General features: G+C 53.5%; 1 protein-coding gene across 3 annotated transcripts; it reads right to left on the reverse strand.

Moving 5' to 3' along the window:
- Positions 1-389: 389 nt before the first annotated feature.
- On the reverse strand, positions 390-25,370 carry POU2F2 (POU class 2 homeobox 2). Of its 3 annotated transcripts, XM_075993122.1 has the most exons (15): positions 25,304-25,367; positions 25,139-25,173; positions 24,945-25,001; positions 21,676-21,792; positions 21,137-21,424; positions 8,777-8,882; positions 8,586-8,677; positions 6,157-6,270; positions 5,866-6,007; positions 5,628-5,776; positions 5,370-5,546; positions 3,852-3,918; positions 2,280-2,481; positions 2,075-2,148; positions 390-1,800 (listed from the first exon to the last, which is right to left on the reverse strand). In XM_075993122.1, exons 1-15 carry the CDS (start codon positions 25,359-25,361, stop codon positions 1,454-1,456), a joined length of 2,025 nt encoding a protein of 674 aa, XP_075849237.1. In that variant the 5' UTR covers positions 25,362-25,367; the 3' UTR covers positions 390-1,453. The 3 variants fall into 3 exon arrangements, with proteins under 3 accessions (XP_075849237.1, XP_012613954.2, XP_075849238.1); XM_012758500.3 differs by lacking the exon at positions 21,137-21,424 and having other exon boundaries at positions 25,304-25,370; XM_075993123.1 differs by lacking the exon at positions 2,075-2,148 and having other exon boundaries at positions 1,633-1,800; positions 25,304-25,370.
- Between the last annotated feature and the right edge of the window lie 715 nt (positions 25,371-26,085).

Below are 26,085 nucleotides of genomic sequence, written 5' to 3' on the forward strand. Positions count from 1 at the left end.
TTGTTTTTTTGGTTCAAAACTTCGTTGGCCTCCACAACAGCAGGAGGGCGAGGTGGCTCCCGGCGGCGTCTCTCCTCCGTGCCCCACTGAGGTGCGTCCAGGGTTGGACACACACGGGGGTCAGCCAAGACTGGTGGAGGTCTCGTGGAAGTGGTGGCCACCACCGTGCCCTCTTGGATGGGACCACAGGTCATGGCACTGTCCCTGCCACGGGGACCCTGATGGGGATGCCATCTCGAGGACCCCCACCACCGGGGTGCGTGCGTGTGTGCATGTGGGGGAGGAGAGGCATTCGCCAGTGTCAGAGGGGCGCAGGAGGGGAAGAGCGAGGCGAGTTCTCTTTTTGGTTTTTGGTTAATGTCGAAGAACGTGAAGGATCCCACGGATAGGCACTGGAATATGAATTTTTTTTTTTTCAGGGAAACTGACAGACAAGATGGAAAAAAAGACAACTTGAATGCCCTCACCTCATCCCCTCTTATCTGAAATTTCCACCTTCCCATGGGCTGGGGAGGGCGTAGATTCCAGAGCCGAGAAGGTGACAGGGTTGAGGAGGGACTTGTGAGAGCTAGAACTTGGCAAAATGGCCTAGCCCACCCTTCAAAGGGGAAGAAGGGGAGGAGCAGGGGATGAGCAGTCATCCCCAGGCCTGCCCCCTGAACTCTCCCCTGGCTGGGGGGAGGGAGGAGGTTAAAGCAAGACCCCCCTGCCCAGATGGGGAGAGCGGGGGAGCCAGGGAGTAGGGGGACACATGATAGGGACACATTCTGTTGAGCACAATGCTAAAAATTCTGTACATCCTTTGGATGAAGCTACTGAATATTTGGTGTAAGGTTGTTCAGGCCCTTTCTCTTTCACCTTCTGGAAAAGAACATTTGGCGGCTGGTTCCGAGCCCCAGCCCGTCTGCCCTAGGCTGTGCCCTGTCTTCGCTGGCCCAGGGCTGGGGCTGGGGCCAGGAGGCTGGCATATTCTCTTTTTCCTTCTGTAGCCCCCGCTGGAGGAGGCAGGGTTGGGGTTGGCCCCATAGCCAGGGCTCGGTGGCGTGAGGTCCGACCTGCCGAGGCTCCTCCGCCCCTGGCTGGGGCTCTTTTTGGTGTCGTAGCAGTGAGGGTGAGCACACTGAGGTCTGGCTCCAGACTGGTTTTTGGTTGGTTTGATTTTGTAGGGGATTTTTTGGTTTGCTTTTTGGTTTTTTTTTTTGTTTGTTCGTTCGTTTTTCACCTCTGGTTCCTTTGGGGCAGCTGGTTTCTGTTGTGATTATTTTTGGTTTTCTTTTTGTTGGTTTCTTTCCTTTTTTTTTTTTTGGTTGGTTGGGGTTTTTTTGGTCTTTCCTCCCTTGTCACTCCTGCTCCGAGGTCCCTCTGCGTCCCCGCTGCTGGCCTCCTCGCCCTCTTCCTGGGCGGGGGGCCTAGGTGGGGGTCAGAGGAGTGGGAGGGGAGGCATGGCGGGCCCTCACTCAGGCTTGGACCCTGCCTCGGGTCCCCCTGAGCCTCCAGGGGTCTGTGCTGCCGCCTCGCTGCAAGTGGAGGAGGAGGAGGAGGAGGAGGAGGAGGAGGAGGAGGAAGAGGATGAGGAGAGGCCAGGAGACTTGCTGGAGATGGAGGCTGCCACAGCTGCAGCTGCTGCGGAGACCAGGCCAACGCCAGGCGGGGCGCTGAGCAGGGGCAGCCCCGCGTGGTTCAAGAAGAGCGGCGAGGTCACCAGGCCAGGGCTCCCCGGGGCCGCACCGGCTGCCCCCAGCACCAGGTTCCCGCTGCCATCAAGGCTGGTAAGGGGCAGGGTTCCACCAGAGGCCAGGGCTGGCGGGGAGAGAGAGAGGCTGGGCTGGGGGCACGCTGGGCCAGGGGAGACCTTTGCCTTCCAGCGTCCTGCCCAGTGTGACCCGTCTTCCCATCTGTCCCCCCGGCCCCCATCAGCACCCCTCACACCTTCCCCGAAGGCGAGATGGGTATGAAGAGGTGAGCGATGCAGTGAGCGGGGGCAGGATGGCATGGCTGGAGCAGCAATGGGGGGGCTCAAGGCCCTGGAGGGGCAGGGCTGGTGACGATGGGAGTGACATGAGGCAGCACGCACCTTGGATAGTGGCCAAAGGGTTGTTGCTCATGAGGGCTGGACTCAGCCCGGAGCTCAACCCCACCATTGTGCTTCTGCAAGAGGCAAAGCAGAGGCGTTAGCAGAGGCAGGGACCCACCAGCAGAATTGGGGTGCAGCTCCCCACCCTGAAAGCAGCAGCGAGACCCTGCTTCTCCCGATAGCCTCCCCACCTGCACCCACTTACCCCGTGCTGGGGTTCAGGCCTGACAAGCCGATAGCCGAGTGGCTGCCTTGAGGGCTGGGGTTTGTGCTGTTGGTGGTGGCCGGGGGTGGGGGAGTGACAGAGGGGATGGAATTGAGGGGGGGCGCAGCCCCGCCCCCGCCCCCACCCCCTCCGGCTGTCCGGCTAGGGTGGAGCGTCCCCACAGCTGAGGATAAGGTAGTAACTGCCAGAGAGAGACAGAGAGATGGGGTCTTCAGCTTCCACTCATCCCCCAACAAGGAACTCGGGGTCAAATACTTGTCTTCCCCACCCAGCTCACGCAGCATCTCCTGTCAGAACAGACCTAGACCTTCCTGCCCTCTCTTCCCAGAGCTATTTCTTTGTGCCTCTGCCATGGTGACAGCAATCACAGTAATCAAAGTAAGAGCAGCTGTCACCTACTGAGCCTGTGCCCTGTGCCAGATGCGCTGGTACTACGCATGCCCCGCCCTGCACCAATTTCACGTGGACAAGGAGACAAAGCCCTATTGCTCCCTCTAGAGGCCAGGGAAGGCGCACAGGGTGCAGGGCAGCTGGCTGGCAGCCCAGGACGGGCCACCTGGGAGGGCTAGGAGCCCAGACTCTGGGGCAGAAACTCCTGCGCCCTTGGGTAAGTGCTTTAACCTTTCAGAACTTCCAATCTCTCTTCTGGAAGCCTGTGCCACCACACCCGGCTGATAAAGAGCTTAGAACAGTGCCAGGCATGCCTTTACTATTTTATAAATCTCCACTTATTATTTCTTAACCTGGGGAGGGGCAAAATGGCGTTCATTTTATATTATTCTTTTATATAACTCTCATATATGGTGTTAAACATGCCTTGTCTCAGTGAGAGGGAAAGGGGACTCTGGGTACAAGAGTACACATACATACACTCTTATATGTATGTATTTATGTATATATCTTCTGTATGTGTTACACATTCACAATTTTATAAAAGCGGAGGTTCAGGGAGGTAGAGTAACTTTTTTTTGATACAGGGTCTCACTCTGTCACCCAGGCTGAAGTGCAGTGGCAAAATTATAGCTCACTGTAACCTTGAACTCCTGGGCTCAAGCAATCATCCTGCCTCAGTCTCCTGAGTAGCTGGAACTATAGGCATGTGCCACCACACCTGGCTAATTTTTCTATTTTTTGTAGAGACTGGGTCCCACTATGTTGCTCAGGCTGATCTCAAACTCCTAGCCTCAAACGATCCTCCCACCTCAGACTCCCAAAGTGCTGGGATCACAAGTGTGAGCCACCGCACCCAAACTTAAGGTAACTTCTTAAATTTACACAACTTATAAATGACAGAGGCCAGGCCCAAAACCCAAGTGCCTCAACTTTTACCAATCCCATGCTTTTCTGATTAAATTGTGGAGCAGATTAAAGCCAAGTTGCTCTCTCATAGGAAGGGTGGGGACTGCCCTGCCTCTCTATCCCTCCCATGCCCCCCACACCCCCAGGCCCAGCCTTGAGGCCCAAGGATGCCCAGAGCCACGAGAGAATCTCAGGCTCCAGCCTGTGGTGCATCCTCCCAGTCCCCCCTCTCCGACGTCTGCCCTCCCTGACCTGTTGTGCTCAGACTGCTGGAAGCTTGGGACAACGGTAAGGTCCCCGCGCCCCCTTGGGGTGTGACCTGGGGAGAGAGGAAAGGAGGTATGGTTAGGTCACTGTCTCCCAGCAGCCCCTTGACCCTGACACTCCCTGTGGGAATAACTCCCGCTCCCCTGCCCCCAGTTGGGGGAAACGGGGACTTTGGGTGCAATGCTGCATTTGTGTTATTCCACGTGCTTTCCATCAGATCTTTCTTCACCTTTACCCCGGGTGATCCTGAGCCACAAGAAGGAAAGTATAAATTTGCAATTGAGAGTGCTCCCATCTCTCATCTGACCCTGTCCGCCCTGGCCAGTCTCTGCAGGGCTGCATCCTGTCTGCAGCCACAGTGCCCCTGAAGAAGCCAGTGCTCTCTCTGTGCCCGCTGTCGTCAGTTCTTCGAAACTAAAAATCCTTTCCTTTCACTGACCTTTTGAGAGTGGAGTTGGAAAGCAATGCGGGAGACAGTTCAAAGTGACCCAGGCAAGGAAGGAGCCAATCTAAAGTGTGTGGTGTGTGTGTGGGGGGGGTATTTATGAGGCTAAATTGACACAAATCTTTGTGTCAGAGTGCTGGGATGTCATATTACCTGATCTTCTGGTACCATCTACCAGCTTCCTTCTTGGCTTCCCAGCCTCCAGTTTCACCTTTGTGTCAGCCCGAGAAGCCTCACTAAATTTAGCCAAACCTTCCCCAGCTCAAAATCTCTCCTTAGCCCCTCACTGCCCATGGTTCAAATTCAAGCTCCTCATCTTGAAACCTGGGGTGTCTGCCCCTTGCCCCCACCCTCATTCATATACATGGCAGCTCCAGCCATACTAAATTGCACTGGAGTTCCTCAAATCAGGCTGGGACACCCTGGGTTCAAGGCCTTTGTGCACACTGGTCCCTTTGCCTGGAAGGACCTTCTCCTTCTTCACGGGGCTGTGACACTCTCTCATCCTTTATGACTCAGCCCAGACAGTCCCTCCTTTTTCCATCCACACCACTCCAGGCAGGGGCTCCTCTCTGGAGCGTCACAGCCCTTTTCATGAATGGAAATAAAGGGATGGAATAAAAGATGTCCCAGTTGTGTCCGATACCAAATGGGTCTGTGTGCGCCTGTGGACCTATGAGTACACCCATGGGTGTGATGATGTCCCTGCAGGGTAAATAAGCTCCTCTGCCTGTCTCCGCATGGTTGCGAGCCTGTGTCACTACCTGGACCATGTCCCTGGACATACATATCCATCGCTGTGTGGCTATGTCCCTGTGATAACTCCATATCTGGCTGTGTCAGTGTGCATCTGGGGGTGCTTGTATCTCCTACATAAGATCACAGTTCCCTGGAAATTATGTGCCCCTGTGTAACTGTGCTCCATCTATGTGACAGCCTGTCCCCAGGAGTGACTCCCTGCCTCGGTTCTGGGCTCTGTGGACAACCAGGTAGGGCGTGCTTCACGCAGGAGCCTGCTGAGCCTTGTGCTTTCCTGCCCCCCAGAGGGCTCCTGGTACCATGTGGGGGCTGTAGCTGGCCGGCTTCCCCGGGCTGGGCAGCATGGGGGCTGCACTGCAGGGGTTGATGCGTTTCTCCTTCTGGCGCCGGTTGCAGAACCAGACGCGGATCACTTCCTTCTCCATGTGCAGCTGCTCGGCGATCAGCAGGATCTCCTCTGAGGTAGGCTTCTGGTTCTGCCGGGGCAGAGGGATTGTTAGCCCCGGGCCCATCTGCCCACCACCCCTCAGGGCCACCCGGGACGGCAGGGGCCTCACCGCTAGAAAACTCTTCTCTAAGGCGAAGCGGACGTTTGTTTCGATGCTGGTCCTCTTCTTGCGTCTCCGGCCGGGCAGCCCGTCGAAACCCAGGCTGGGGCTGCTCAGCTGGTTGGGGCTGGGCAGGCTTGAGTCCACAGACATAGTCTCTGCGCCCCGGAGACAAGAGCGTGAGACGGCGCCTCCCCCTGCCGCAGCCCGCCCCCTCCCCCACGCGGGAGCCCCAGCCTGGTCCCACCTGCGTCGTTGAGCCACTTCTCCAGGAGGGGCTTGAGTTTGCACATGTTCTTGAAGCTCAGGTTGAGGGCCTCGAAGCGTGAAATGGTCGTCTGGCTGAAGTCGTTGCCGTAGAGCTTGCCCATCGCTAGGCCCACATCACCCTGGGCCGGTGGGGCGGGCATGGGGCGGAGGTCAGGGCGGGGCCTTCGGGCGCTGGGCACCCCCCCCACCCGGGCCACGCCCCTCCCGGCCCACCGTCTGGTCACGTCCCCACGCCCGCCCGCCATCAGCCTGCCCGGTGGCCCCAGACCTGTGTGAAGCCCAGCTTAATGCGGCGTTGCTTGAAGGTGCGGGCAAACTGCTCCAGCTCCTCCAGATCACTGGGCTCCTCGGGGTGGGACGGTGGCTCCAAGCATTTGGGGGGCTGCGGGTGCGAGAGGTGCGGGTCGGGCAGCGTGGGGCGGGTCACGGCCTGGTGGGGTGGGCAGGTGGGTGGGATGCAGGACGGAGGACCAGGACGGGGGGCTCAGCAATGACTGCACAGCCCCCCGCGCCTCCCTCTCTGAGGCCCAGCTTCTTCCTGCAGACTCCCCTCCACTTGCCCCAGGGGGCCCCTCCACACTTTGTCCGTCCCTTTAAAGGTTTGACTCTGCTGCCCTACAGGGGTCCTCTCATTGCCTGGAGCTCTTGGCACGGTCCCTTCAAGCCTGTGAACTCCCAAAAGAAGCGGCCAGCTTCATTTGCCTAGGGCTGTCTTCCTGGAGCTGGGGGCAGGTGATTTCATCCTCCTCTCAGGCTGGGGAATCAAGGACTGGCTCTTGCCACAGAATTGCTGGGCAGCTCAGGTAAGCTTCTTACTTCCCTGGGCCTCACTTTCCCTCTCGGCAGAATGGGAACAATCACTGCGGTTCTGCCTACCCTATGGGGCTGTTGAGAGAATCCGGTTAAAAATGAATATGTTGTCCAAACCCATAGAATGTACACCACCAAGAGTGAGCTCTAATGTAAACTGTGAACTTTGGGTGATAATGATGTGTCACTGTAGGTTCATTAATTGTTACACAGGTTCCACTTGGGTTGGGAATGTTGATCATGGGGGAGGCTGTGCATGAGTGGAGGCAGAAGGTAGGAGATAATCTCTGTACCTTCCACTCAATTTTGCTGTGAATCTAAAACTGCTCTAAAAAAATTAAGTCTTAAAAAAATGAGTAGATTGCAAATAAAGTGAAAGTAAAAAAAAAAAAAAAAGCAACAGCTCCATCTGGAATGCTTCATTACCCTAAAAATAAAAGATCTGAAGCAGGTGGTGGGTACAGGGATGTTTGTCACCCAGTTCCTTGATCTGTTTTCCAAAACGGCAGGGGCCAGATGTGTTTTGGAATTCAGAAGTTTTTCAGGTTTTAGAAAGCCTACATAGGGCATAAATCACAGATAATGTGACCCAGCACCCTCCATCAGGGTCAAAGCATTACCCCACAATCAGACACATTTACACATTAACATCTCTGCAGCGGCAGGAATACCACACAGAGGGGAATACAGAAAAGTCATACACTGCCTCATGTCAGGGCAGGGCAGCTTTTGCAGCCAAATGAGTTCTGATGTCAACGTTACAAGAACAAATTGACTTTCAGAGCATTTTGGATTTCAGAACTGTAACTAAAACCTCTATTAGACTCTAAACTTTTCGGTCTTTCTGAAATAATTCATATATTTTTCGAAAGGGCTGTAAACAAAACTGAGTGGGAATAAGGCTTGAAATTTGTAAAGGGTATTGAAAGATTATTATTAAAGTCTAGAACTCAGGCATCAAACTGAAAAAAGGCCTTGGGGTCCAGGCAATGAGGTGGCCTGAAGAGCTGGCACCCTGCCTATGAGGACCCTGCTCCTACCAGTGGCCAAGCCAGCTGCTCACTGCCACCAAGCCACTACGTGGACACAGATCCAGAATTGCCAGATCTTCTGGTTTGTCAAGAGAAGCTGGAGATCTGGTGCTTTCTTGGAATTTAGTTGACATTAGCCAAATAAAATACATTTGTGGGTCCTGTTTTCCGTCTCTGGTCTAAGAAGCAGATGTGAATTAGTACCTAACAGACACCTTGCTCTGAGAACCCTCCAGCTACCATGCTAGAAAAGACTCAAGGCATTCATAACCTACAGGTTTACAAGCCCCTGAAATTTCATGTGTTTGTGCACTTGTGCATTTGGGGGGAATCTAAATCTTTCATCAGATTCTCAGAGGAGTCCATGTGCCTGAAAGGGTTAAGAACCACCAGTCTGGCTGGGCATGGTGGCTCACACCTGTAATCCTCTACTCTGGAAGGCCAAGGTAGGAGGATGGCTTAAACTCAGGAGTTCGAAGCCAGCCTGAGCAAGAGCGAGAAACCATCTATACTAAAAATAGAAAAATTAGCTGGGCATCATGGCATAAACCTGTAGTCCCAGCTACTCAGGAGGCTGAGATAGGAGGATCGCTTGAACCCAGGAGTTTGAAGTTGCAGTGAGCTATCATGATGCCACTGCACTCTACCTGGGGCAGAGGAGCGAGACTCCGTCTCAAAAACAGAATCACTAGTCTGGTTCGACTCCTCTCATTCTGTAGAAGAAGGGGCTGACCCAGACAGGAAGAGTGGCTTGCCTGAGGTTCCACAGCAGATCACTGGCAGAGTGATCTGCTCTCTCCCCTCTCTACCCCTCCTGCTACTGGCCTAGCCTGGCACACTCAGTGGACAGTCTCACCTGTGTGGGAAGCCCGGCCCGGGGCTGGGAGGTCAGAAGAGCTCCCTGGGTTTGCTGAGGTAGCTGGAATAGATTTGGCGTTGGCAGCAGGCCTGGGGAGACAAAGGGGAACACGTGGGGTGAGCAGGAGAGGGGAAAGTGAGGGACTTCTGTGGTGGTGTCAGGGAGGCCATCCAGGGTGGGGTCCTTACCTGGCTGACTCTGCTGGGCCTGTGGCAGCAGGAACTGAGCAGGTGGCTGGAGGTGGTGGCCTGGCACAAGCACCAGCTGCTGGAGCTGGAGGAGCTGCTGTATGTCCTGGCAGGGAAGGGGATGGACAGAAAGACAGCCTGAGCCCTGGCCAGGTTTCTCCCTCTGCATCACTTGAACCCCACAGGGCTGAAATCAGGAAGCTGTTCCATGCACAGTCTGGCCTGGGCAGTTAATGATGGTCCACTTGGTCACTGAACAGCATCCCTGAGCTAAGGGCACCAGAGAGAGACTCTCTGGACCATGGGGTACCAGAGAGTCCCAAATGGGCTGTCCCAGGAGGGCTCACTCTTTATTTACTTTTTCTTTCTTGTTGAAATATTTGCCTTGTCTTATGTTCCTGCAGAACAAATAGACTCATTTAAAAATGCAAACCGGACCAAGTCTTTCTTCCTTTTAAAACACTCCCAAAGCAAATGATAGCATGCCTGGAATTAGCTTTAAAATACTCCAGCAAACAGTGGGTGTATAAATTGGTACAACTACTCTGGGAACCTCTTTGGCACTGTTATGGGTTGAGTTGTGCCCCCCTCCACCCCCCCGCAAAAAAACCCCAGCTATATTGGAATTCTAAGCCCCAGAACCTCAGTGTGACCTTATTTGGAGATAGGATCTTTGCAGATGATCAAGTTAAAATGAGGTCATTGGGGTGGGTTCTAATCCAATAAGACTGGTATCTTTATAAAAAGGGCAAATTTGGACAGAGACAGACATGGCTAGAGGGAAGAAACTGTGAAGAGACACAGGGAAAAGATGGCCCACTGCAAGCCAAGGAGAAAGACCTGGAACAGATTCTCCCTCGCAGTCCTCAGAAGGGACCAGCCCTGCCAACACCTTGATTTCACACCTCTAGTCTCCAGAACTGTGAGACAAACAATTTCTGTTGTTTAAGGTACCCAGCCCAGGGCCCTTTGTTATGGCAGCTCTAGCACACTAATACAGGCACCATCTACTAATGCTCAACACACAACTGCCTTCTGACCCAGAAATTCCACTCCAACTCTGGGCGTAACCCACCATAACTGTGTACATGTGTTTACCACGAGTCATGTGCTAGAATGTTGACGCAGACCATTTGAAATAGCCAGCACCTAGCCAGGGACAGTGGCATATGCCTGTAATCGCAGCTGCTTGCGGGGCTGAGGTGGAAGAATCCCTTGAGCTGAGCCGTTCCAGACTAGCCTGGGCAGCATACTGAGACCTCATCTCTAAAAAAAATTTCAAAAATTAGCCAGGCATGGTGGCATGCACCGATAGTCCTAGCTACTCAGGAGGCTGAGGCAGGAGGATCACTTGAACCCAGGAGTTTGGGCAACATAGCAAGACCTCATCTCCAAAATAAATAAATAACATAAAAAATAAAAATGAAACAGCTATGACCTGAAGATAGCTCAGGTACCCACCAATAGCAAAATGAGTAAATAAACTGTGATGCAGTGGAATGCTACAGCAATGAAAATGAGTGGCCTGTACTCTAAAATCACATGCAACAATATCAACCTCCCAAATGTAATTAAGTGAAAGAAGCTAGTCACCCTAGAGGACATCCTGTTTGCCTCCATTTGTGTTCTGTTTGCAGGTGAGAAGTTTGGGAGGCAGAGACCGGAGGAGGCACTGGGGGACTGTGAAGGGATGGCCAGGCTCAGTTTCTTGGGCCGGGTGCCAGGTGCATGGGTGTGCTGCATTTGTGAGTATTCACTGAGCTATATACTTAGGATTTGTGTACTTTTCTGTATTTGTTATACTTCAACAACAAGGTTGTTTTTTTTTTTAAAAAAGGAGAATGAGGAAGGAAAAGAAGGAGAGGAAAAGAAAATTCAACTCCCCCACCCAAAAAAGTGAGGAATATAGGTGAAATCCTATGTGCCAGTAGGATTGGCAAAATGTTGGTATCTGTTGAGCTGGGTGATGTGTATGTGGGGTTCATTATATTAATATCATTCTCTCTACTTTTGTATTTAAACATTTCCAAAAGAAAAAAGCAAAACCCCCTTCCACACACCCTCCAATGGCTTCTTGTAGCCCTCAATACAAGCAAAGCTTTTCATCTGCCCTCTGAGACCTGCACTAGTCTCCCTGAGCTCAACTCCCACCACCCTCTCGGCCTGGCTGGCTGGGCTCTGGCCATCCAGCCCTTTTCTGTTTTTCGAATGCACCAAGTTTGTTCCTGCCTCAGGGCCTTTACACATGATTATGTGTGTAAAGGTTCCCTCTACTGAACAGTTCCACTTCCTACACTCATGTCTTGGTCCTAACACAAAGTCACCTCCTGGGAGCTGCCCTCTTGGACCACCTAATCTAAACCAGTCCATTGCCACGCCTCCCTTTATCACTCCCCTTTCATCTGCTTCGTAAGACTTAGCACAAGCTCCAGGTACTGCTCTTCCTGCTTGCTCATTCGTAGCATGCACCTCACGGGAACATCAGCTCCACGGGAGCGTGATCTTGACCATTCCGGTCACTGCTGTATCCTCAGCACCTAGAATAGCATCTAGCACTCAGTAGGTGTTCCACATATATATCTGTTTTTGGGGGGTTTTTTTTTGAGAGTCAGGGTCTCACTCTGTCGCCCAGGCTGGAGTGCAGTGGCGCAATCATAGCTCCCTGAAACCTCAAGCTCCTGGCCTCAAGAGATTCTCCTGCCTCAGCCTCCCAAAGTTCTGGGATTACAGGCGTGAGCCACCTCGTCCAGCCATGTATGTATCTTAATGTACAAAGACTGATGTGTCTTCATTGACTTGGCAAATTTTAGGTACAGGTGAAAGCTATAACATGTTAGTTACAATTTTTCCCTTCTGCAAAGTCTGGGGGCACAGCACATGTGCCTCAGTTCCTCCTGATGCCATCATTATTCCAAAGACCAGTGAACAAACTGAGTCTCACTAATGAGAGTTCACAAACCGAGTTCACTAATGTCTCAGTGAACAAACTGAGAAAAAATATAGGCAACTGGACAAAAAGGGCTGATTTCTCTTAATATATAAAGAACAATTACAAATCCATAAGAGAAAACCTAACAAGCCAGTTAGTAATACAGCAGACAGGTGGGTCTGGAGGGTGCACGGCAAAGGACGTACAAACAGCTCTGAATGAAAATACATTCAGATTCACTCACAAGAAGATAAACCCAACTACAGCTGCACTGAGATACCATTTTTACCTGTCATATCAAAAAAGATAAACACAGCTGGAGAGTGTGGGGAAACCAATACTTTTGTATATTGCTGGTGAGAGGGTAATTGGCCTATCAAAATTACAAATGCCTATGCCCTTCGATTCAGCTACTCCATGACCAGGAATTTATCTTAGGGATATACTCACACTTGGGCAAAATGATCTCCATAGAAGGCTATACGCAGCGCTAGTGGTGTTCTAGCAAGAGGAGACACAAGCTGAGCTTGCAGCAATAGAGGATGAGTTGGATGAGTTAGGGTGGAGTTTTACAGTGGAACACCACGCAGTCATCAAAAAGAATGAGGACATCTTTGTGTCCTGATACAGAACAATCTCCAGAATACCCTGTTGAATGCAAAACTCAAGAGGCAGAACAGTGGGTAGGATGTGCTACTGTTTGTGCAAAAAAAAGGGGGGGAGGGCCTGGCTCACACATGTAATCCCAGCACTTTGGGAGGCCAAGATGGGAGGATCACTTGAGCCCAGGAGTCCCAGGTTGCAGTGAGCTATGATCAAGCCTCTGCACTCCAGCCTGGGCCATAGAGCAAGACCCTGTCTCTACACAGACCCACGAAAATAGATAGGATTTCAAATGAAATCAATTATATTGAAATACCGTCATCAAACATATTTCAAATTGTGACATAGTAATCTACGGGCTTCTTTATTAGCACATTAACAAGATCCAGGCATAGGTCTGATGACTTATTTCAAAACAACGAGTGAAAACAATATTTTGAGAGATCTGCGACAACTATAAGAGAATATGACTCTGGGAGGCCGAGGTGGGCAGATTGCTCGAGGTCAGGAGTTCGAAACCAGCCTGAGCAAGAGCGAGACCCCCATCTCCACTATAAATAGAAATAAATTAATTGGCCAACTCATATATATATATATATATATATATATATATATATATATATATACACACACATATATATATATAGAAAGAGAGAAAAAAAATTAGCTGGGCATGGTGGTGCATGCCTGTAGTCCCAGCTACTTGGGAGGCTGAGGCAGGAGGATTGCTTGAGCCCAGGAATTAGAGGTTGCTGTGAGTTAGGCTGATGCCACAGCACTCACTCTAACCTGGGCAACTAAGTGAGACTCTGTCTCAAAAAAAAAAAAAAAGAGAGAGAATATGAAAATATTGGTGACAAAGTCCAAGTACTGCTAATAGTACTATTTAGAGTCTGTTGACATTCACAATAGAAGGAAATACTATATTCCAGTTAGAAGACAGTAAAAATTGAGATATAATTTTTTTTCCTATCCAAGTTGATGGAGCCTCTGAATTCTATCCACAGACCCTTCCAGGGGTGGTCTGTGGACTCCAGGTCCCTGTTCTAAAATGTAAATTCTCACTGCTCACCAGTCCCGGGCTCACCTCTCCTTCCCCACCTCAGGCGACTCAACTCTTTTGCTCCCTAATTCCGATCCAGCCCCACAGCTCTCCTTCCTGTTACTGAACCCACAAAGAGGTCCCCATCTCAGGGCCTTTGCTAGTCCCACTTCTAGATCTGTACAAAGCCGACCCCTCCCCACCCCTGAAGTCTCCATCAAATGCCTCCTCCTCAGAGAGGCTTTCTCTGGCCACAGCGCTGACAAGGAATCTTCCTTTTCCTGTCACTCTCTATGACGTCACACTCTTTTCTTTCCCTCACAGCAATTATCTGCTTCCCGTCTCTGTCCCCAGCCCCAGTGCATGTCAGTTCCATGAGGGCACAAGCGTGGCTGCCTTATTCCCCACGATATCCCCTGGGTGTGGTGATGTTCACTCAGTATTTGCTGACTGAAGGAAGGAAAGAATGGGAGAAAGAGAAGATTCTGTGTGAACAGCGATCTGGCTCAGGATTGGCATTAGCCGGTAGGAGGCACCATTTCTCCACAATCTAGAGGCTGCGCGACCGTCTGAAGCCACTGGGGGCATGTTCTGTCCGAGTCAGATGGAGAAGTTCAGCGTGAGTCCAGAGAGGGCAGAGAACAGCCCCAGGCCAGCATATTTCGGGGCTCGACTGCTCCCCCCTGGCCTGTGGGGCAGCCCAGCGCAGAGGCGAGCACACCCCGCCGACGCTGAGAAGGGAGGGGACCAGTTCGGGTGATCGATACATCGTCAATGAATGAATGAGGTGAGACCTCGGGACAGACTGGCTGTGCTTTGCCACAGCCGGGACTTTGGCCACAGATGGGGGCAGAGATGACTGGTGCGCAGTTTATATGATGTGCAAGTGAACTGGAGTGTAATCGCCCACTCTCCCCGCCTGGGTTGGGTTCCACCTGAGGGGGAAGAGAAAGCCAAGAGAGTGAACTGGAGGAGGCCTGGGCCCCAGAGCCGGCCTGCGGCCACCCGGCCCAGGTGTGTGCCTCACTCCAGTGCGCAGGGCGGAGGGCCCATCCCCCCCCCCCCCCCCGTGGCCTCACGCCCCCCACCCCACAGGCCTCCACACGCACCCTGGCAGCCACTGCGACTGGGATGGTGTTGGCGTGAGAGTTGACACTCGACTGCCTCTCTGATATGGCAAATGGTGACCAGCTCTGGACCCCCCATTCCGTGACACGGAGACTAGGGGTGGGGCCTGGGCACCATGCAAATTATATTGTGATCAGTTGTGTTCAGAATGAGGAAGGGGGGCAGACAGGGAAAGGGGAGCCCTTGGTCAAAGGGTACGAAGTTTCAGTTAGCTAGGAGGGTTAAGTTCTGGCGATCTATGGTGCAGCACAGTGACCACAGTTAATAATAAACGGATGTTTCTAAACAGCTAAAAGAGAAGATTTCTAAATGTTCTCACCACGAAGAAATGATAAATATTTGAGGAGATGGGGATGCCAACTGGCCTGATTTGATCATTCCACAACGTATCCATGCATTGAAACATGACATTGTACTCCATAAATACATGCACGTATTGTTTGTTGATTAGAAATAAAATAAAACTTAAGAAAAAATGAGGACAGGCTTCCCGACACTCTGGGCAGTGTCAGTCTGTCCACCAGTGGACATGGTGCCCCGGAAGCAGTGAGGCCGGGTCACAGAAGCCACCTGCGGGGAATCCCCACCGGGCAACAGCAGTGCTGAGGGAGTGCCTACACTGGGGGGAGGTGACAGCGGTGGGGTGCAAGGGTCCCTTCCAGCTTGGAAACCTGGGGATTTGAGTCTTGGCCCTCTTGCTTCTTGCTGTGTGAACTGGGGCGGAGCCACCCTCCCTTCTGGGCCTCGGCCTCCTTAACTGTACAGGACAATAGTGCAAGTGTCACGGAAAGACCTGTGCTTTGGAGATGCCAGAAACCTAACTGCCTCTCACACACCATGGGACTGTGGGCAGGCCCCTACCCTCTTCAAGCCTCAGTTTCCTCAGGTGGCACCACAGTAATTCTCACCTCACGGAGCTGTTAAAGGAATTAAATGAGACAATGCATATAGAATGCCCGATTCCTGGTTACCTGATTGGACCTCCATAAATGGTAGTTATTATTACTGAATCATTTCTCTATTGGGGCCTCAGTTTTCTTATCTGTAAAATGGGAATTATAATGTCTATTTCTTCACTGGGCTGTCCTGAGGCCTGAGTACTATTATGATCCTGAAAGCATTTTGGAAATCACAGTATACCCTCAAAGATGAGCATTTGCTGCCGTTGCCCCCTCACATCACCCCACTCAACGGTGAGCTCTCGAGGGAGGGACCCCTTCTGGCTATGGAGCCCATTCTCTTCTTGACAGCTAACAACTCCCAGCTCCTGCCCCAACACTCCACTGAGCTTCAGCCTCGAAGATGCACCTGCCTACCTGGTGTCTCCACTTGGGTGATTAATAGACTCTTCAAACCCTAACATGTCCAAAATGAAACTCCTGGTTCCCTACCCCAGCTTCCAAAACACCCTGCTCTCCCTGTCGTCTCCAACTCAGGAGAACAGCTCATCCCTACCCAGTTGCCGAAGCCAAAATCTTAGGAGTCATCCTTGACCGACCCAGTCCGTACGAAATAGCACCCAGGACCCCCATCATCACCCTCCTGGCTCATGCCACTCTCACCTCCCACCTGGATGCCTGCAAGGACTTCCTGCTGGGCTCTTGTTTCTACTCTCATCCCTGCCCAGAAGCCCTCTGGCAGTGGCGAGAGGAGCTTGCTAAAGGGTCAAGCTGGTCATGTCACCCCCCCACTATTTACAACCCCCAACAGCTTCCCATCATACTTAGAAAACATCTCAAACCCCTGGTGCTGGCCTATGAGACCTTGCAAACCGGAGTCCCGCCCGCCTCTCCTCTCGCTCTCATGTGTCTGCCCCTCGCCCATGAGTGACACATGGGGCTCAGCCATACCACCTTCCTCTGTGTCCTGAATAAGTCAGGCTGGTTTCCACCTCAGGACCTTTGCACCTGCTGTCCCCTCTTCCTGAAATGCTCTTCCTCGGCTTCTTCCATGACTGACTCTTTCAGGCCTTGACTCCCTGAGGCCACCTTCTCAGTGAACCTTTCCTGACCACGCCACTGAGAGTGGCCTCCTCGCTTTCAGACACTGCCCTGTTTCATTTTCTTCATTACACTCACTCTGAAACTGCCTTGTTTTGCTGGTTTGTTTGTTTACTCTCTGTGTCCCTACCAGAGCATATGGTCCTCAAGGGCCACCACCTCTGCCTGGTACACAGCTACCCCCTCAGGCCATGAACCGGCACTTGGCAAAAAAAGGTACTCAATACATGTCAGTCGAATGAATAAATGACTGTGATTATTCTAGTCCCTCCGCTAGGGAAAGCTTGAAAGATGGGGTGGAGGAGGTGGCCATTCTCAAGTGTGGGCTCTTCTCTGTCCCCTGTTCCCCAGAGGTTGGCCTTGCCAAATGGAGCCCAGAAAGTCCTGGCAGTAGGGTAGACCGCCACAAAACACAGACCCATTCGACAAGGAGAAAAAACACGTACTGTGTTTCCCCGAAAATAAGACAGGGTCTTATATTTATTTTTCCTCAAGAAGACACCCTAGGGCTTAATAACACAGGGGATGTGTTATTTTCCCCTCAAAGCCTCAGCTTGCAGCATGGCCGGGACCTGACAGGGGGAGCCGACCCTGTTGGTGGGGCTCCCCGCACCATTTGGATCATCTCTGGGATAGTAGCTGTCAAGATGGGGCTGATGAGAAGGGGTACTTGTCTTCTTTACCGCTCCCCAACGAAATGCATGGGTTATGCAGATATGCTGCATAGCCACGCCCATCACTAGGTCTTATTTTCCGGGTAGGGCTTCTATTGCGCAAATGCTTAGAAATCCTGCTAGGGCTTATTTTATGAGTAGGTCTTATTTTCGGGGAAACATGGTACATATGGATTGTGTTACGTCATGTGCTGCCTTATGCTAAAATTCCTGGACAGACAAACAGCGGCAGATTCCAGGTGGGCAGTTTTGGCGGGCCAGGTACCCACTGCCCCTTCTTCAAGCAATTTGGGGGGATTACCCGCCCCACTTTCAAGTCACGAGGTCTAGGTGGGGCTGACCCTGCCGTCTCAGGGGTGGGGGGGCATTGACTCAAAGCTGCCCAGCCGGTGTGTTTTATCTCCCTGGGCAGGACAACTGCAAGTCTGAAATGCTGGCACCCATGTTGCCTATCTAAAAATGAAACAGGGAGACAGACTCCTGGAGATGGGCCTGATTTCCAGGCCAGGCCTTTTTCAGAGGTCTGAGCTGAACATTCCCTGTCCTCTTCAGCCCCCTGGAGCTGGGCTTTGCCTGACCCATTCACCCTCCCCTCTTCCACCCTGGGCTCCCCCACCAGCAACTCCCGCCTCTGCTTTCTCACTTTGCACTTGCCATTCCCACTGCCTGGAAGCCCTTTCCGGGAAAACTCCTACTCATCTCCTCTCAGTGCAGATCCTGCCTCCACCCCAAAGCCTTCCTGATTCCCTCAGACACACGGTCACACTTCTTTTCCCACATTCACATCACATCCAGTAGGTTTCCCCTGGAAACCTTTATTCACTAGGTCCTACTAGCCTAAGAGATTTTGTCAAGCTTTATTTTCCATGGCCCTATTACAAAAATAGGGATTTTTCCCCCTATGCTCTAATATAAAACGATGTTTTTACCATTAACGTAAGTTTTCAATCAATGCCTATGCCTACCCCAGACATTCTGAAATACTCCCCTGGAGAGATGTCTTCCCTTCCCTTGATTGAAAAACTGCAGCAAAACATCCCTCATTGATTCAGTAAGCATCCACACGGCCCCCTCGGTGGAAGGCATCGCATCGCGCCAGGCAACGGACAGACAAATTATGAAACCGTATTGTAATCACCCCTCATCTGTGCAAGCCAGGAAATTGCAGGGAAGGATCCTGCCAAACTGTTTAACTGGCATGACTTCAGAAGCTGACATCAGAGGGATGGAAGGGAACTTTTCCTTGGTACTTTAGATGAGTTTAAAATGACAGGTTAGGAGGGCTTTTGACTCTCTTTCCTGGGCTTCTTAGCATTTTCCAAGTGAAACATTTCTTAGTGGTTTGGAGATGTGCCTGTCTCAGGACAAGATGGGGAGCCCCTCAGGGGGCAGGGACAGCTGCGATTCACTTTGAATCTTCAGCTTTCCTGCCAGGGCCTGACATGCAGGAGGCCGGGAAATGTCTGCGAAATGACCGAATTGGCGGCAGCGGCAGCGCTGAGCAGGCAGGAGAAGTGGAACGCAGGCTGTGGGGGAGCCGTTCAAGTTCAAGCTCGGGGCTGGGGAGGGCTGGGGCGGTGGCAGCTAGGGCAGGAGGAGCTGGTCCCCACTGCGGCCTGGGCCCAGCGTGGGGCCTGGCACATAGGAAGTGCTGTTGGGGAAATGATGTCACAGGGCAGCTCAGCCCGTGAGAAAGAATTCCCAGAAAACAAGCTGAGGACAGACAGGGAGAGATCAGAGTTGAAGGAAGCCGGGGAGGGAGGAGCCAGAGGAAAGGACTTGGCAGGGAGGGGCTGAAGGAGACCTTGACAATCAGGGCCTGGGCTGGACAGCAAGTGGCAGAGGGTCAGCCTGCTGCTGCTAGGGTCCCCAGAGAGCTGGGGGAGGCAGTTCTGGGGGTGCATTAACAGGAGTGTCTCCTGCCTGGCTGGGTCTGCACTAGGCTGCCCTGTCGCTCCTCCCTCCCTCTAGTCTCTGTTCCTTAACTGGTATTTCCTCAGGCATAATCAGGCACAGCTGGAGGGAGGGACATCAATACAACTTCCTGGAGGTGTGGACTCCCGGAATTGGGGCTTAACAGATGAAGAGGAGCCATCCAGGTAAAGGAAGGGAACAGGCCTCCAAGTAAAAAGGAGAACGAGCCCAGCCCCTGAGAGGAGCCCCAGCCCTTGGCCTTGCTCACCCAAGGTGCTACACCTGCTGCAGGAGTCTCTGGTGGCCGGGGTGGGAGGGGCTGGGAATCATGGCAGCAGATCATGTGGTTATGGCCCAGGGCTTGCAGGCTGGCTCTGCCACTCCTGCTCACGGCATGACCTGGGGCAGGTCAGTCTGCCACTCAGAGCCTCCACAGGGAAGATTTGTGGGTTCAAAGAGGTCATCGCTGGCACAGTGCCCGGTACAGACTATCGTTACGGTTAATGTGGAGAGCCAGGTCTTGGGAGGCTGTGTCTGGAAGGGCCATCGTGGAGCAGTGGCCCGGATTGCTGTGTCTCCGAGGTGCTGGGCCCAGTGGCAGGGAGTTCTAAGGAGGCAGGTGTCAGCTCAGCATTAAGGGAAGTCCTAAATGGGAGCATCGGTCTGTAACGGAATGGGCCAGTCTGAAGGGGTGACTCTGTCAAGAGAACAGCCTCTTGGAGGCTGGACAACTCCCTTAGGTAGACAGTGTCTGCCCTCCGGCGTTCTGTGCAAGAGGGTGGCTGGGGGGAGAGAAGCCACCTGTGGAGTCGTCATTGAGGGAAACTCCAGGCTAAGGGAAGTTAAACAGGTCTCTTTGCTGTAGGACTTCTCAGGACCTTCCCACCTCAGGACAGCACACACCACAGACTCAGATGCTTGCTGAAACCAGACACTCAGCACAAATGGGCGACGTGAGCAGGTGCGGACGGGGGTGGGCTGGAGGAGCGGCCTGTCTGAAGGGGAAGCTGCTCAGCTCCTGCTCTGCTCCCCCTCCCGTGAGGCTATCCTCATGGGAAACCTCCTGGCCACTGTTACGGGTTGGGTCCTGTCCCCCAGAATGACATATGGAGGCCCCAACCCCTGGTACCTGCAAACATGAACTTATTTGGAAATAGGGTCTTTGTCGATGTAATCAAGTGAAAATGAGGTCGGTAAGCTGGGCCCTAATGCAATGACTGGTGTCCCTACAAGAAAGGAAAGTTTGAATACAGACACACATACAGAGGAGATGGCCATGTGATGAGGGAGGCAGAGATGGCAGTGACTCATCTACAAGCCATGGGACACTAAGGATCGCCGGCACCACCAGAAGCCAGAAGCAGCACGACGACGGATTCTCCCTGGAGCTTCCAGGGAGAGCACAGCCCTGCCGACACCTGGACTCGTGGTCGGAGACAACACATTTCTGATGTTCTAAGCTACTCATTTAGTGGCACTTTGTTATGGCAGCTCTAGGAAACTGAGACAGCCACTAATTCCTGGTTAACTGCACACGAGCCAACTCCAGCATGGGAGAGAGGATGTAGCACTTCCTAAGTCATACATCATGATACTTTTTCTATTTTTTTTTTTTTACTTGAATACACTTGTAACCCACATGGACCCCTTTTCTGAAAGGATCATCTTGTTGGATGAGCCGGGGGACATGACGTGGGGCACTAATTATGACTTCCAGCCTTTTGTTTGTACCCACACGGGTACCGTTCACGGGAGTGGCTTGTGGTTTGCTCACCTATAAGTTAGGATGATGATGTCAACCTCCTAGGAGGCTGTGACCCCTCAGTGGGACGCACGGAAAGCGCTTAGCCTGGCGCTCCGTCAGGTGGAGGGCCAGCATGTGGGATATTCCTCCCGGGGAGCCTCACTTGACCCCTTTGTAAGATGGGAGGGCAACATCTCCTAAGGCTTCTTAGGGTTGCCAGGAATAGCCTGGCACGTCCACGTGGACCAGCAGCCCCGCCCGCACCCCCGCTGCAGCGTTTGCACGTCCTGGGCTGGAGGGCGTGTGGGCCCAGTGGCTGCCCTTACCTGTGCTGTGAGCTGGATGGGTTGGGACAAGGTGAGCTGTGGGGTCCCGGGGGGCTGGCTGGCAGGCTGTGGTGGTGGCAGGTCACCTCCCCCAGAGGAGGCTGGGGGCTGCGAGGTCGAGGAGGAGGCAGAGGAGGAGGAGGAAGAGGAGGAGGAGGAGGAGGCGGCGGCGGCGGCGGCGGCGTTAGCAGCGGCGGCAGCACTGGACTGCTGCACGGCGGCCGCCAGGAGCTGGGCCTGCGCTTGCTGCAGGAGGAGCTGCTGCTGAGCTGGCATCAGCGCCGTGAGCTGTTGGGGGGACAGATGGGGGGGGAACGGCAGGGGCCAGAGCAGGGGAGGAGCAGAGAAGGCAGAGAGGGGTTAGTGGCTGAGCCAAGCGCAGGTGAAGGGACAAGTCTTTCTGGAGGACAGGAGGGCAAGAGGCAGGCGTGAGAGAGTGGTCATGGCCTTGGTGGAACACCTCATCCACCAACCCTGCCACTGATGGGAGGTGGCTGGTTTGTGCCCCCGTCCGTCCCTGTCCTTCCCCAGGTACTTACCCCGGCTAGCTGGCTGCCTGTCAACATGAGTTGGGCCTGGGGCAGATGAGGCTGAGCCGGCTGGGGGGGCGGGGGTGCTGCAGGGGCTGAGTCACCACTGGGGTCTTCAGCCTTGATCTGGGGGGGAGAGAGGCAGGGTCCGGGACCCCAGAATGTTAAGTGGAGGCCAGAGAGAATGCCCACCTGCAAACCAAAGAGAGGGCACGTGTGTGGCGATGGCAGCCTCAGGCTGGCACAGGAGGAGCAGACTGGGGTACAGAGGTGAGGCCGGCTGGGGGCCTCAGACCACTCCTCTGGCCTCAGTTTCCTCATCAATCAGACAGGGCTAACACACTACCTGTACCCAAACTCTCTACAGGAGAGGTCACCTTTGGAGGGTGCTTTTCCCCTCCTGGGAGTCAGTTTCCCCATCTGCCAAATGGAAAAGAGTGCCATGGGGCACCTGGGAGGTCAAACAAAGGGGTCTTGGGTCCTGTACCCCTCATCTGCGTCAGCCAGAGGGAGTCTTACTCCATTTGTCCAACAAGCCGGGTGGGTTGGGACAAGGTGAGCTGTGGAGTCCCAGGGAGCTGGCTGGCAGGCTGTGGTTGGAAGAATTATCTTAGGGTGTTAAAACCGCCACCTTGGAATGCAGGCCACTAACTCAAATGCTTACAGGGACAGGCAGACAGCACCAAAGGGTGACAGGGACAGGGTAAATGGGGGTGGGCTGTCTTACTAGTCACTCATTTCAAAGTCTAAAACAAAAACGCTGGCAGGACAAGCAGAGCACAGCATATGTCCTGTGCTGTGGACAGGCCAGATGTGGCCCAGGTACTGCCAGGCTTCAGCCTCTGTCCTCGGGGTCTGCCGAGCCCCTCTGGATCTCTCTGAGTATGGTATGGACTCATATTGCTTCATACCCATAGAACAGACCGGCACAGAGCCATCCTGGCCTTCTTCCTCTCCTAGATAAAAAGCCAGTCAGCAAGCTGAGCACATTGGCACATCTATAGCCCCAGCTACTCGGGAGGCTGAGGCAGGATGATCAATTGAGCCCAGGAGGTTGGAGTTGCAGTGAGCTACAATGACACCCCTGCACTGTAGCATGGGCAACAGAGTGAGAGCCTGTCTCAAAAAGAAAAGCCAGGACACAGCGGCTATTGGCTGAAAGTCCTGCTGGCTAAAGCACATGTAGGGGTGGGGGAGAGGCGTGGCTTGATGGATCACGTACATTGGGACCATCCTCTGGCCTGATACCCCAACACCATTTTGGAAAAGGAGGTCCAGAGAGGGAAAGCAACTTATGAGAGGTGACATAGCAGGGTGGCATTTGGAATGCAGACAGAGAACAGAGGTCAGGGAAAGGCCAGATAACACACAGTGAGTGGCATGTACCAAATTATGGGACACAAGTGTCAGAAAGTTTAAGGGCTACAGGGATGCAGCGTGAAATGACACTGGGTCATTTGGCAACGGCTACCCCTGGCAGGGGCAGTAAGGGCTTCTAGAAGGCCGGTCGTGCTTTGCTTCTTGATGTGGAGCTGGTGACGTGGGTGTGCTTGGTTTGTGGACATGCAAAGCGTCATACACTGAGCATCTGTGTGTGTTTTGACGTGTGTCATATTTGAATATAAAGTTTTTAAAATATAACGTTGAATGCCATGGTGAGAACACTCTTCCATTTTTGGTGCCTTTTCATTCTTTCTGGTTATCTTAAGAAAGCCTTGGTTTGGTGCTAGGATGTCTTTAACACCTCTCCAATATTGGCTAATCGCTTCTTTTAATAAACAGAGAACAGGCCTCGGGTCTAGACCCTTCGGCACGTAAGAGGCTCTGGGTAAATTTTAATAATCATTGCATTTATTTCCATGGCAAGTGATTCTGGTTTTCCATTCATGAAATTTCCATTTAAAAAACATTTATTTAAGCTGTTGAAAATCGAGCCGGTTCATGAGTGGGTAATTGGTGAAGCTGATTGATGGGTACCTGGGGGTTTATTTTCATTATACCCTTCTCTCTATTTTTGTGTCTGCTTCACATTTTCCATAATAAAGTGTTTTTAGAAATTGAGCCAATTAGCAAAATTATTATGTAAATAATCATCCACAGTGGTGCGTGGTGGATACATCTGAGGCCGTCCGGAGCCCATGAATCACGGCAGTTAGGGAAAGACTGACACAGAGGAGGTGGAGAGATGCCGAGAGGCAAAGGCCAGAGAAATGGGCTCGATGTGGATGGAGCCCAGGTCCGGGAAGGGGAGAAAGACCCCTTCATTCCCTCGGCCCCAAAGGCTTCCCCAAGAGAAGGGAGGCTGCGGCAGGGCGAGATCCAATTCCGCTGAGGAGGGACAGAGTGGGGGCATGCTCCACTCCGAGGGCTAAGGCAAGAGCCAAGCCTGAAGTCAGAGGGTCGAGGGGGTCGGGACCCAGAGCGCTTCTCCCTCGGGCCTCGTGCAAAGCGCTCAGTACAGGAGGGAAGACACCTGCTCACAAAGCACTTTGTCCTCCCACTGCAGCATCGGGGCACACCAGACTTTGTGACCTCCGAGGGCCATCCAATCTGACTGCCCCCTCCCCCCAGCCAGTGGTAGAGAAGAGGAAACTGAGAAGCCCAGAGAGGGGAAGTGACTTTCCCATGGTCACAGAGCAAGGCTGCAGCAGGGTGGGGAACAGCTCCTAGCCTCCCACCCCACCCCTCGGCCACCACCGATCAGGGTCAGGGTCTGGCTCCTGCCCCCTTTGCCCCCACCATCGGTGCTCTGGGCCTGCCTGCTGCCCTGACCAGGCTGGAAGGTGGAGACCTGGGCCCAAGAAACCCCAGGAAGCCAGCAGTACCTAGCAGGGGCCCCATCTGGACCTGGAATTTGCATCCTTTGGCTGTTTCCAGCCTCCCCATCATCCCCTCCTCCTGCATCCCATAACTGTCCTCACCGAGTCTGCTGACCTAGGCTGTCCCCTAAATGTGTGTGTTGGGGGGCAGAGAGTGGTGCAGGCCCCTGCTGGGTCAGGGAAGTCGGGATGGGGGCGGGGCCCTTGGCTTCCTGTTGTTCATCACCCTGGGGCTGTGGGGGGGATTTCCCTGGCCACCCCCACCCTCTAGGGAAGGGGAAGGAGCCTGGGTGAGTCACAGGCTTGGGGCGGGAGCCCAGGGGTGAGAATGGGCGGGAGGAACCTTGTCACCAAGGTACCAGGGCTTGGTGCTCCCTCAGGCCCTGGGCCTGGGGCAGGCCTGCCAGGACCCTCTCCCAAGCACCACCCCCTTCCCTGGCTGTTTTGACAGGTGCTTACCTTGGTGCTGGGGCCAGTTGGGGACACAGAGAATGGGGAGGTCTTATTCTGAGGGTTCTGCAAAGAGAAAGTAGGTGCAGGGCGATGGGAATAATGCAGTGAAGCAGCTTCTGACCTCCTGGCCCGCCCGGCTCAGACCCCTCCACTCCCTTCTCCCCCTCCCACCCCCTCCTTCGTAGCCACTCCCTCCTGACCTGATGGTTAGTGTCTGGTCCATTTCTTTCAGTGTCTGTAAAGAGAGGGAAAGGATGTGTTGTCACCAGCCACCCCCACCACACCTGTCCCCTCCCTGCTGTCTTCCCACCTGCCCCTCTCCCCCTGCCCACGGTCAACCCTGCCCCCACTCCCCTCCCACCCACCTGTGTGCTCTGACGGGGAGTCCAGACCTTGCTTCTCGGCCTCCAGGGGCTTAGACATTCTTATTTCTGGGGACAGAGGAGGGATGGAAGTGGGGTGAGGGAGGGGAAGCCAGAAGGGCTCTCAGGCCCCCCTCCGCCACACCCTTGCCTTTCTCCAAATCCTTCCCACCCCCCACCTCCTGCTGCCTTGGAAGTGTTTCTTTCTGAGAGACGGGCCCTCTGTTCTGGGTCTCTGCCCTTCTCGGCAGGACGAGAGGGGGACCTCGGGCCCTGAGGGATCTTGCCGTATCCTTTCTCCCCTCCAGAAAGTGGCACAGTGGGTGTCACCCACCCTGAGGCCCTGGGGCAGGGCAGGAGGTAGAAGGTGGTCGTGAGAAGGTGTCAGCTGCCCAGGAGGGGCTGGCGATGTTCCAGAGGAACGAGTGCAACCTTGGGCCTCCCGCACAGGCGGCCGCCGAAGCTCCCGTCCTACCCCACCAGGTTTCGGGTGAGACATGTTTTCCACTCTGAGTGGGGCCTGGGGGACGTGATGGGGCTGCAGCATCCCCAGAGAAGGGAGCTGACAGATCTCTGAGTGTGATTCAGCCGCCCTCTGGCCCCTGCCCCGGCCCACCACTTTCCCCGTCCACACCTCACTCCCACCTGGCCTTCCTGCTTGTTCAGTGCCCCGGCCCAGCGGCCCCACCCTGATCCTCTCTGACCCCAACCCCAGCCGGCCCTACCTCTGATCTTGTCTTCCGATCTAACCCTAGACCTCACCCGGGACTTCAGCCTTAAACCCG

This window comes from Microcebus murinus, chromosome 16 (assembly GCF_040939455.1).
Source record: "Microcebus murinus isolate Inina chromosome 16, M.murinus_Inina_mat1.0, whole genome shotgun sequence".
NCBI lineage: Eukaryota > Metazoa > Chordata > Mammalia > Primates > Cheirogaleidae > Microcebus > Microcebus murinus.